This window comes from Excalfactoria chinensis, chromosome 10 (genome assembly GCF_039878825.1).
Source record: "Excalfactoria chinensis isolate bCotChi1 chromosome 10, bCotChi1.hap2, whole genome shotgun sequence".
NCBI classification, from domain to species: domain Eukaryota; kingdom Metazoa; phylum Chordata; class Aves; order Galliformes; family Phasianidae; genus Excalfactoria; species Excalfactoria chinensis.
This window is the reverse complement of record NC_092834.1, coordinates 11,145,172-11,157,577: the sequence shown is the minus strand read 5'-3', so window position 1 is coordinate 11,157,577 and position 12,406 is coordinate 11,145,172. Positions and strand designations below refer to the sequence as shown.

The 12,406-nt window shown below is 39.4% G+C and overlaps 1 protein-coding gene across 2 annotated transcripts in view; it reads left to right on the top strand.

The window, feature by feature from the left end:
• Positions 1 to 12,406, top strand: part of MYO5A (myosin VA) — a 91,207-nt gene that overhangs the window by 20,302 nt on the left and 58,499 nt on the right. For both annotated transcript variants that reach the window (XM_072346017.1, XM_072346016.1), the window contains exon 4: positions 1,351 to 1,495. In XM_072346017.1, coding sequence (XP_072202118.1) covers positions 1,351 to 1,495 — 145 coding nt within the window. The remainder of the gene's footprint in view (positions 1 to 1,350; positions 1,496 to 12,406) is intronic.

Genomic DNA, 12,406 nt, shown 5'->3' with positions numbered 1-12,406 from the left:
GAATTTCTGGGTAGATTTAGAAATGCACTGAATGCTGTGGAGGTACTTCCAGCACAGATACTGAGAGGCCGTTGTCCAAGGAGTGCCTATAGCATGCTTGCTGCAGACTTGATGCAGCCATGAGCAGCTTGAAATACAAATGTAAGAAGAGGTTGTATTTTAAAGTGAGCTGCAGTTAAAATCAGTTTTTTGTTGCTGTTATTGTTGTTGTTTTTTCTTGCTTCTATCACTTGTTAAGGTGAGGAAGAATTGTGTTGTCAAGAGAGCAGATTTTGCCTGGAATGGCCAGGTCTCACATGTTAGTGATCAGTGATTTCACCTCTACATGGAGCAAATAAGAGGTGTTCCCTGCCTGTAGTAAATACTGCAGAAGAGAGGAGTATCAGTAGTCCTCGTTCAGACCCTCCCTGTGGGCAGAGAAATCCTCTTTTTTTGTGAAAAAGAAAATTGGACCAAGGCCACTTCAGATCTCACTTTGTGGGCAGGAAAGATGTACAGATTAAAACTGAGCTTTTCTATAAAAGAGGAGGGGATTGGAGGTGGTCTGTCTGGGGGGAGCAAAAGGATGGTGTGAATTTAGAAATGCTGTAGTGATGGTTGGCATAAAATAAACCTGGAAAACCAGAAGATGGAAGGAGTAAGTAGTTCCACATATAGGCATGCAATGTGAGGGTCTTGTGGTGCCTTCTGGAGGTGTAATTAATTTCCTGACTTGACTTTGTGCCTCTATGTGTCAGCCCCACGCGGTGTATTCTTTTGAGCCCTGTCAGAAGTGTCCTACAGGCAGGAGGTTGTTCCTGCCCCCCGGTAAAGCCATCCAGGTCACGCTATGACTCTACTTTGTTGTTCTTAACAAAAACTATAAGTGTGTCCTGAGTTCAGCATAGCTTCTGAAGGGTTAACACACTGTACATAACAGAATGCTCGTGAGGCCATTTAGCAGCTATAATTCACAAATCCAGGTGCTTTTACAGTTAAAGAAAGGGGAGATGCAGTGCAGATTGATCAGTGTACCTCACTGTGTGCCGTATTAGGAGCAGACACGCTCCGAATCTGGTGATGTGGCTTCATGCATACTGGTTTTAGAACAGGCAGGTGAAGAAATGAAGTAAAAAGCTGTCCCTGATGTATGCCCTGAAATAGGAAGTAAACTCAATCCAGTTTTTATGCATAAAGCCAAGGTCAGATTAAATATCTATAGAAAACAACAATATAAAGCATGTGGGTTATTCTTCTCTAGTTAGTTCTTTTGGAAAGGTTAGGACAGCAGTTGGTGTTAAGCCCATTTTTGATTTATTTTATTTTGAGACCACTATTACTGACTCCTTTTGTTTCATTTTGTTTGTGTAGGTATCGTCTTAGTGGCCATAAATCCTTATGAACAACTGCCTATCTATGGCGAAGATATCATCAATGCGTACAGTGGCCAAAATATGGGGGATATGGATCCACATATCTTTGCAGTGGCAGAAGAGGCATACAAGCAGATGGCCAGGTTTGTAGACCACAAGAGTTTTGAATTCAGGGATTTTATAAAAGGAATTTAGACTTCTGGCTAACAGACTTCTCGTTAATTTATGACTCACAAAGTAGTTTCAGGATCTGTTTTTTATCCAGTGTTTCAGTGCATTTCACAGGAGGGTAAGTTGTCCAAGTTAGTGAACATTAAAATGTTACAAATGCCCAGGAGATCCTGGCTGCTGACAGGTAACAGGAATAACTGTGGATCTCTTTAGAATTTAGGTCTAAAATTAGCCTGGTGCTTTATAAGATTATGTAGTTTTAATTTGATTAGCAAACTGTGGAGATACTTTTTAATCATTGGTGGATTTTTAAAGAGAAAAAATGCAAGATTCTTAACTGTTTTATATTTGTATATGGAACTGACAACAGAAAGAAAAATTACCGGGCTCACGAATGCTGTGTGCTGTTACAGACTGTTAGTTGTATCAGCACAGTCCCAACAATGTAATCTGCTTTTGACTGCCATTGACTAGAGTTAAGAGGGAAGAAAGGACTGAATGCACAGAGTTCTCTAAAACAATGTCTCTAAGGACACTATAACAGCTGTGTAGGAAGTTGTCATTTCCTCAGCTATTGCATGAAAACAAACTTGTCACCCAAGGAAAGTTGCTGGAAACTGTTCTTCCCCTTCGCCCCAGTAACCTGTCAGTTTGAGAAGCTTTCTGAAGTATTTAGTTTCTAGAATGAGCCTTTTAGAGGATACCACGTGATCTTAGGTTAGCAAAATGGTCACTGGTATCCTCACTGTTTAGCTACAAGCTATCTGTACAGTTTTCTTTGTTGATAATACAGCCTGTGATCAAACTAACCTGGTAAAATAGCAACAGATATATGAACTAACTGTAGTGGACCTCAAGCTCTACTGCAGAAGGGGGAGCAAAGCAGAGAAGAGCTGAAAATGATAAAATATTCAGCTTTGCAATCAGCTACCTTTTCATTAAAGAATTCATATGAGGGCTAGAATGAATAAAATCCTCCATACGTTACGAAGTCGGTTGTGTGAGTACAGTGATCCACTTTATAATCAAGTAATAGATAATTTTAAAAGAAAGAGATACGTACAGTGCAGTATTTCCTGATGTGGGGTAATTGCAAAATAGGCAGCGTTTCAGAAATACCACACACTTGCATTGTTGTATAGCAGAGATACTCCCCTTATTTTCCTACTGCTAAGGAAAAAAAGACACATAATCTTGTATGGAAATACGAAGGCAAAACTGCGTGTCACGGCAGTCATGTTTGTACATTGTGGCTTTTTAAACCTAGATCTGCATTGTTCTACTAATACTGGTCAAGTCTGTCTATGAAACAAGAATACAGTAGGCAGACTTTACACCTGAGGCACATTATACACGTGCATTTATATTGCAGTGGGGGGATGTAATCCAAATATCCATCATTTTTGTATCTCGATCACTGGGAGGCTGGAAGGCGATCTCTCCTTAAGGGCTGCTTTTCAGCGCTGGAGGAGACCTACCACTTACCTGTTCAGAAATTTCAAGATCCTACATTGTGCTCACTTGTTAGCTGAAGCCTGTGCAGTGAAGATTTCCATCTACCACCAACTGCACTATCTGCTATTTCCTTCTCTGACAGCAGATGAAGAATCAGAGTGCTGAGATTTGGCAATAGTTTCTCCTGTGGTTATTTCTTTTTGTGTTAATTGCCTGCTCTGCAGTTCTAGATGCTCCCTCCAGCAATTCTGTGCTGCTGAATAATAACAAATAAGATGTGGAAGATCCTCTTGAAACAAATGAGAAGTTATATAAGCATGGAAATGATCTTAAATAATCTTTTAGCGTTAACAAATTAATTCCTTTGCATGCTGACAGTATGTTATAGACACTTTGTTATTATGTATAAATAAGTGCCATTACTTTCAAAGGTGCATAATGAAACCTGATCATACAAAGAGAAGTCATACAATTCTTCTACATTAAAATAACTGTTCCACTTTATTTAGTTTCCTAATGTTTATTTCCCTTTCTCTCTATTTCTCAAGACTCAAGTGACAATTCCATTATTTATTCCCTTATTGTTTCTTTCCTTTCTATTTTTGTTTGTTTGTAAGGATTTCTTCTGTTTGGACTTGCTGAGTATTTACTAGTTGAATAACATTTTCTAATGCTGTTTTCAGTTCCTTTGTTGGTCCCTACCCTTTAAAATCAATGATAATTTCTGCATCTGGATGAGTGACCTTTTACTCCTGAATTATGAAATTAAAAGAAAAAAGAATTTGAAGGTCTACAGTTCCTCTGTTGGTCATTTAAAAGCAAAAATCAGATTGTATCTGACCTTCACTAACAATTTAATAATTACATTAAATATTCATATGGTTGCTATGTTCATGGCAATTACCTGCATTCATGCATATATTGCTTTTATTTTACTGTTGCTTCTGGCTTCTGATCTGTCTTAATTCTCTGTTTAAATGATCACTGGAATAATTGGTTGTGATACTGCTATCCATAAAGCTTCAACACATGAATATTTACTCCTTGTTATTTATAGTGTAATGATTTAGGGTTTGTTCTTGGCAGCTTCATTACTTCCTTTACGGTGACTAAGAAACTCTCTCCTTGTGTTTGGTTTTACTAAGTGATTTCTGAGATCTTTAGTCAAACAAAACGAACCCTGAAAGCTAGTCATAGTAAACTAAGTATTTGCATTGTGTCTTCAGCATGTACAGTGCAAAAATATGAATAATTAATTAAAGGCAGAATGGCTCTTTACCCACAGTTGGCTGTCAGATAACTGATTATCATTAGTTTAACCCAGGAAAATGTATATATCTTTTTAGGACTACTCTTATTTTGGATTTTCATTTCTTTTCCTTTTTCCAGAAGAGCCAAGTTTCTGAGCAATACGTGTAAAGTGTAGCAGGGTGGCCCCATGGGCTGTTCTTAGAGCACACTGTGAATAGTGCTCACTCATCTCTAAGGTTTGACCAAGTATGTCTTTTTATTGATAACTTTATATGAGACTGTGGAGTTGCTTTTGTCTGCATGTCTTGTATTTCTGTTTCTATTCATTATTCATTCATTTTAGACTGTAGGTAGCCAGATGTATGGTATGTGATTTCCATGGATAGCTTGCTTTTGGACAACTTTAAGGGAAGGTTAGCAAGTTAAAAGGAAGGAAAGTATTATTGAAGTGCTTACTTTTTTTTCCCTCTGAAATATAAACCATAATATCTGCGTGTATGTGCTTGTGTGTGTTGAACTCTTTGAGCTACAATGCATACCACTTTTATAAGCCAGCATTTCCAATTTTGTAACAAAAGATATTCATTCTTGGCTCACAGTTGGTAACTATGAAAACTGAGGCATAGAATTAGTTGTTAAGTTTCCTAATCTATTTTGATTTTCTTTGAAAGCATTACAACTTCAGTAGGAATCAACCATCAGCACGTGTAGCTTTCCTTTCAGTTTCTTTTCTGTGTTTGGTAGAAGCCTCCAGTTTTAAACCTGTGGCTTGTGAGAGAGGAAATGTTTATGGTTATACTCTTGAAACTGCTAAGAATTGCATTACTATCTGAGATTTACGATTATTCAGTTCCTTACACTATTAGGGAACGATGTTCTAAACCATTCCTACATGGGATCCCTTCTGTGTAGTAAGGGCTTATTACATAATTAAGATAATGTATATTTTCATCAGTGCTTAGTTGATGTATTTTGTTTTGTTATTACTGTGGTTGCTGACAGATACAGTGAAGCTGTCTGCTCAGAGTGCAAGTTGACAATGCTTACAGACTTTATGTACTGGTGAGATTTGTGTAGAACTCAATGAGTGCTAGAATGGAAAGCGATGCTGTCAGTCTGCAGCATTTTGCTTTTTCTGTTTAGACAAAGCATAATCATTTATTCAATGTTAGTGTGGATCTTCTTCATTAAATTACCTTTAATAAGCAGGCTGCCTCTCTGTTTTGTAGATTTGTGGCATGCATCTGATGGCTCTCAGCTACATGAAGATTTTTTTATATCCCTTTTTGTTAAGAGGGAAGCTTGGTGAGCTGTTGAGTAGGTGTTTTGAAAGCACCTTGACTGACAGCCTCCCGTTATCGCAGGCATCTCAAGATGATGTCCTGCTATAAAAATGCATGTTTGATCAGCTGCTGCTTTGCTTCCTAATATCTCATTAATGGATTCTCTGTTCACCCCTTCCAGAAGCAGTAAGGGAGATGATGAACAACACATCACGGATCTGCATGTAGTTACAAAGTGAGCGTGCTCCCTGATAGGCACTGTGCAGGCATACGGCAGCCTGCCTGCTTTGACACATGGCTGTCACACATGACTCTTCCACATGAAATACTTACCTAGTTCTTCTGGGGCTCTGCTGGTAAAATTAGAATGAAAAGGGAAATTGTCCTTTCTGATGCAAACTGTTGATTTGGGGATAAAGAATTAACCCTTACACTTCAGGTCTGGCATTTTGTGGTACGGAATACAAGGCAACAGATGCAGTACTCAAGCTGATGTAATGTGAAGGACCTACCTGTTTGATCAGTGATTATTTTTAGGCAACAGAAGGGTTAATCACGGCTGTAGCTGGAAGCTAGGGTTCATGTGAGGTGTCCTGCTGGTAGCTAGGCAATGAGCTTTAGTAAACTATTACAGGAGTGACCTCTGACTAATCCCTAGATAAATCACTTCCATAGTGCTGGCTCATCTTTGTGCTCCTCTAGTGTGCAATCTGTCATGATTTTACAGCATGTGCTGACCTCAGTTTTCTTCATTTGTATGTGTCGAGAGACGCTACCATCAATTAATTATCTTTTCACCTTTTGGTGTTTGTACAGTCAAGAGCTGTGTTTCCTGTCTCTAATGCCAGTATATCATTTTCTGCTTGTACAGTAGAAAAGGCACAGTCGTGCCATGCCTCTGTCACTAAAAGCAGGTTCCCAACACTGAGCTTCCAGCTCCCATTCCTATGCTCAGATCCTTTTTTCCAGTAGCATGTTGAACATGATGTCAAGAAGAAAGATTGTTATGCTTTTTAAACAGTTGAGCTAGAGATATGTTGAGAGATGTGGCTAAAGAGCATGGTTTTGCTGGACCAATGCCTTCATGCCTATTAAAATTAAGTCTTTTACTAAAAATGAATTTATTGATTAGTCACTGCAAGTTGTTGTGACTCAAGGTGCAGCTGAAGACATCTCTGAATTCTTCAACATGGCTCCTGCAAGGGCTGGGATGTTTCCAGTCAGAGCAGATTGGATCCAGATAGTCAAAAGAAACTGATGGGGACAGGGTATGCCAGTAGGACAGGCCAGAAATGTAGCTGTAGTTCCTATTGGGGAATAGCACTGATAATAACCTTTTTTTTTTTTAACCTTTCCCTCTCATCACTTTGCCATGTTCAAAGTGCTCTAGTCTCTAATAACTATTCCTAGCACTGATAGAGCACTTTGCACGTTCTGGGTGTTACATGAAAGTCAGCTTGATAGCCCATGAAACAGACTTTTTAAGGGTGGAAAAAGTAATTATCTGTGTTAGGCCACATCTGGGATGTGCCAACATAGACCAGTTTGTAGGCTTCACCAGTGGGAATGTGGGGACGACATGGCTCCACAGGAAGCAAGAGCTGTGGCCAAACACAGAAGACCACTGAGAGGAAGAAACCATTTCACAATGAGGGAAAAAGGGATTCCTGAGTTTGGCTGGCATTTGTCAATGTTGGCTGGGTGCAGGGGAATCTTGTCCCCAGGCAGGAAGCTGGGCTCAGCAGGCTGAGCACAGGGAGTGTGAGTTTTCTCTGGGCTCTTGGAAGCATTGGAAAGTGGGAATGCAAAACCAGGGTGCTTTTTTCCACAAAGCAGGCCAGAGAGCCTAATCCAGAAGTCAGGGGGATAATAGAACTTATTTAGGGCTGCAAAAGTTGTTGTGATGAAAATAGCTTGTTCAGAAGGTCAGTGAAGGGCAAAACACCGAGTCAGGCTCCAGCTTGGCACCTCCAAAGCTGCGGCTGTTCTCTGTTCATCGGAGAGCATTGGAAAACTGCCGGATGAATTCTTGGTTGTTTATGGAACGGTTGAATTACTTCTGGTGGAAAAGCAAATCCAGGGCTTGTAGAGGAGCCTGCTTCTCCAGTGGCTCCTGACAGTGCACCCTGGGCTGAGTGTGGAGCCTTCATGGTAAGCAGGAACTGCTCAGCATATGCAGCTTTTGCTGCCACACAACGCCCTTGTGCACAGGTGAAGCTTAAGTGTATTGCACAGATGTGGTAAACCTTCCAAAGCACGTGGGTTTTACAGCTGCAATAACTTGTTATGAGCTTTGTTTGCATTTCTCTATTGAAAGGCCGTTGTGACCAAGGTTACCACGTTTCTGTCTACAACTTCATGTAGAGAAGTGCTTGGGTGTATACTTTGTCCTTCACCTGCACATACTCTTTTGTTAGGCCCAACAGCACAGTGGGAGCAATATCCTTCTCTCTCTTCAAAGCCATGCTTTATGCTGAAGAAAATGGGGCATTCTAGGAAACATGGATTTGTTTTGGTTTCAGATTTGCCATTGCTGATGTTTGAGGAAACACGGAATTTGGATTATTGAAGTGAGATTTACTTGGTATAGTCTTCAGATGAGACAACTTGTGTTATGAGACGATGTGTCTTACACCACAGATTTGTTGTTCTGTTTCTCTGGTCATACCCCAATGCTTTATTCTTTTCCAGCAGTTTATTTCATCTCCTATGCATTGTGTTTCGGGTGTTTGGAAAATGCCCAGTCGTTTGAGAACTGTGCTTCCATCAACCTGCTGGGGCTGGGAAGTTCCTTTCTAAATTTCTTAGTAAGTTCTTGAAGTTGCTTTCAATGAAGGTCAGAAATGTTCCATCTTGCAGAGAACTCTTACTTTATACCAACAGCTGATGAAAGTGGATGGTTTTCACAAGGAGTTTGCAGTCTTGTTCCAGCAAGCAAGGCTGGAAGAAGCTGTCTGTAATGGGTGGAATGTTGGATGCATTTCTCTGTTCCCATAACACTGACTCTTTGAAGTTAGCTGGGAACATCAATGAAGCCTTATTTAGCACTTCCAAGATGGTTCTGTCCTTGGTGCATTATATTAAGTTGTTTTACTTTATCTTTTCAATGAGATAATAATTTGGTAAGATTTTCTGGGCTCTTTTTTGTTTTTATATAGCTGCCTTGTGGGAGGAAATTGATCTTTAATAAATATATTTGTTTAGTCATGCTCTCATACAGTTGCTTCGCTGGAGACAATCATGTCAGCTGCACATAAGTACACGTATTCTAGTGCCGTTTGAAAATCTGTTTAACAAGGTAGAAAGTCTCAAACAAATTTTATGTTGGTGCCTATTTAACCGTGTGGCTCTTGGAGTAGCTGTAGCTAATAGAAGTGCTGTGAGATTTCAGACGTGCCAGCCTTCCCAGTGAATCCTATCCTACCTTTCATCAGTGTCATTACTATTGAAATTATTCTCCTGAACTGTTTTTCCTGGTGCTGTAATTCAGCTGTAGGATAATGTGTCACTCAGAAAGCAAATTCGAGTTCCTCTCTTGTCTTTGATGGACACAACTCACGTTGATGTTAGTGGTAATTACACGTGCATGCTTAGAACAGAATCTACCCCAAATGTTCCCTGAGTCACAGGTTCCTTCCCAGGGACTTCGCATCAGGTTAATTGCTAACTTTCTTCGATCAGAGTTCACTGTTTTGAAAAATCTAAAGCAATTTCAAGCTTACTAATCTACTCCTTTACTGCAGAATTGCAGCAGAAGAGCAACACTGAGATCGAGTGGACCAGATTGTCACTGTTGGATTAAATGAAAGCTATTCATTATGTTTCTGGTGTTGCGCTGAAGCAGTAGGAGATCTGGGTGTTTACAGATTGCAGGATCAGGCCTTGAGCAGCAATTTGTGCAGTGTTCATTTAAATAAAAAATGAAACTGTCATATGACATGGGGATGGTGCCCTTGGCCATTACCTCAGCTTGTTTCTCTTAAGGAAAACAAGAAACCGGTATCTATTCCACACAGACACATGCTCAGAAAAAAAGAAAAAAAAGATTTAATTATGCTCTTAACTCCGTCCGCCTTCAGGCCATCTCCTCTCAAACCATGCTGAAAAGAAGCTTCTGTAAAAACAGCACCTTGGCAGTGTCCTCGATTCTAGCAGACGTAGATGGTTTGGAGTGAAAGGCACAGCAAGTCCTAATTCTCCTCTCATCAAATCATTCTGTTATTTGGTCTATTTAATCTAAGGAGGTCTCGGTCTGATCTCTCTTGCCAATCTCATCTGTGTTAGATGGCACTGAAACAGCTCAGCTTTGGAGCAGTGCACCACAGACAAGTGTTTGAAGTCTCTGTCAAAATCTTTTAAAATCAGTTGTTGATGATGTACATTTGCCAGGTGGAGATGTTGATGGCTTGGGTAAGGATGGATTGATATGAATATTGAGGCTGATGTCACTGATTCTGTATTGCTGTTGTTGCTTTTCCCAGGCTGATGTTTGTATGCTGTGTGTCCTTATATGCATCTATTTGACATGATTTGCCTGAGTCCCAAGCATGAAAGACAAGATCAAGTGATACATCTTATGCATCAGTCACAGGAAGGAATAAAACATAAAAACAATGCTGTGCTTTGATGATTAAACTGAATAGCTCACAGCTTCTTTAATCCTGTCAGAAATGTGCATTGATTATTTTTTAGCTGTTTTAGTGTTCCTGTTTCCAAGAGGGACTTTCTTTTGGTATTGTTTAGAAGAAAAATGTAAACAAAGAGACTGGTAGAGGTTTTGCAATCTATAGGTCTCGGTTACTCTGATGTTTGAATAGTGTGCTATGAAGAAATGGCTATAATGCAGTAAGTTTGTTTTTGTGGGAAACACCTTTTGAAGGTACAGGGATCTTGGGGAATTGAAATTGTTTGAAAATTGGCAACTTTGCCTTTAATAACTTTAATGTTGGTTTTTTTTTGCACTTTTTTTTTCCTTGTTTTCCCATTGGTCAACTGAAATCGTTAGAAGTTGCCCTGGGTAATGATGGTTAGCAATGATTAGTAGTTTAGCAGCACTCTGTACGCAGTAGGGGAGCCCAGTGACAGTGTTACTCTTGTTTCCACTGAGGCTGACAGCTGTAACTTGGCGTAGAATTTCTTTCTGAAACCTTTTGTAAGCTTCTCCCTTAGATTTCTATGATATACACAATTTCAAGTTAATGGTAGTCAGTGCTATTAGATGTATTGCCTTAAGGTGTATGCACGTCTTCAACAAAGATTTTTTCATGTTTTGAAAGCAAGATTATTCTTTTCAAACCACTCTTTGGTTTCTTTTGCACTGTTATTTCACTAGTATTCTGCAAAACCCTCCTTTGCAAGTAATGTATTTCAGGTCACTTTGCAGCACTCTATTCCAGTGCTGAATCCCTTTGAGCTGAAGCTATCTTCAGTTTTGAATTTTGCAGTGTTTTTTCAAAGCACAAAAAAAAACAACGTGCTGGAATGTAGGTTGTGATCTCAAGCTTGCAGGAGTTAGGTAAGTCTGTATCTATTCTGTTTGGGCACTTGGACAGCGAGATTCCACATAAATATATTGTCTGTCAACAGGGCTTTGTAGGAGAGCAAAACCATCTTTAAAATCAACCAGCCAATGCACAGATTTTTCTGTCTTTTCCTAGAGTTATGATGATGAAAAATTTGTGGTGAGTGACGTTTATTGCTCATTCTGTGACCATAACTTGTCACAGAGTGGAGCTGTGTATAGAGCAGGGTCTGAATATTGCCTTTCAAAATTAGACATCATTTTTCTAATAGATAACACTCCTTTCACTCTTAGTTTTTTATTCTGCAGTGTGTCACTCTTCTGTTTGACAGGAAATAGCTATTATTATTACGTCATTCTTTAAGTATAGTCCTGAGTGAAGGACTTGGAAGATTTCTGAATCAAGTGTCCTGTTACTGGAAGCAATCTCAGCACTCTCCTTTTGTTTGTGAAGTGACCAGGCCTATCATCTTAAACCCTGAGTTTTTTGTGGTTTTTATTTTTCCTTGTCATTCTCTTATTCTTGTGCTCTGCTGAGAAATGGCAAAAGCTGATTGTGATCCTGAGCATAATGCTTCATGTTTCCACGAATGGTAAATTAGTCACTATCAATCTGTTCCAGTCTGCTGCAATTAAACACCTGCCAATAGTTCAGCATATCATCATATCACTGTAGCAGAGTTGTGCGTTGTAGGATGTGATCATCATCTACCTTGCGGTGAAAGAGGACTCCTACAGCTTCTCATCTCCCAGCTTACTTCTTTTCTCTTTGTAAAAGTATAATGAAAAAAGTTCCATCCATTAGAAACCATTCAGAAGTAATCTTCATTTTAGAATCATCTAATTACGTGCTTTATGCCTAGAAGAAGCATTAGGGAGATGAAGAAGTATTGCGCAGATAATAGGTTGTGTCATCAGACAGCAAGTGGTGTCACACATAACTATATTGCCCTGCTTACATGTTTTATTGGCTGGAAGTTTTAATTGTTGCTTCTTTTCTGACTGGTGACGTGTTAAGTGCTCAAAATGCCAGGTTGGAGGTTGAGGACCAGCGATTTAACTGCAAAATTGTCATTTCTGTCTCTGAAGAACTCAACTTTTTTTTGTATTTTCTCTTTTAGTTTTTGTTTGTTTGTTTTAATACTGACTGATAATGAAAATTTCATTAAGCATAAGCAGAGGTTATGTGTTAGACTGACCATCATTTGCATCAAACTGGCATATGCTCTCCCATCATTTTATACACTGTCAAATACATTTCAGTTCTGTGTTAGCTGGTACTTTCTCTCCAAAATACATAGCATTTTGTTTCTTTAAGGTTTAATGATACGAAGCTCTCTCTGCAGACCTGCGGTGGCTGCTAGGGAGGCCTA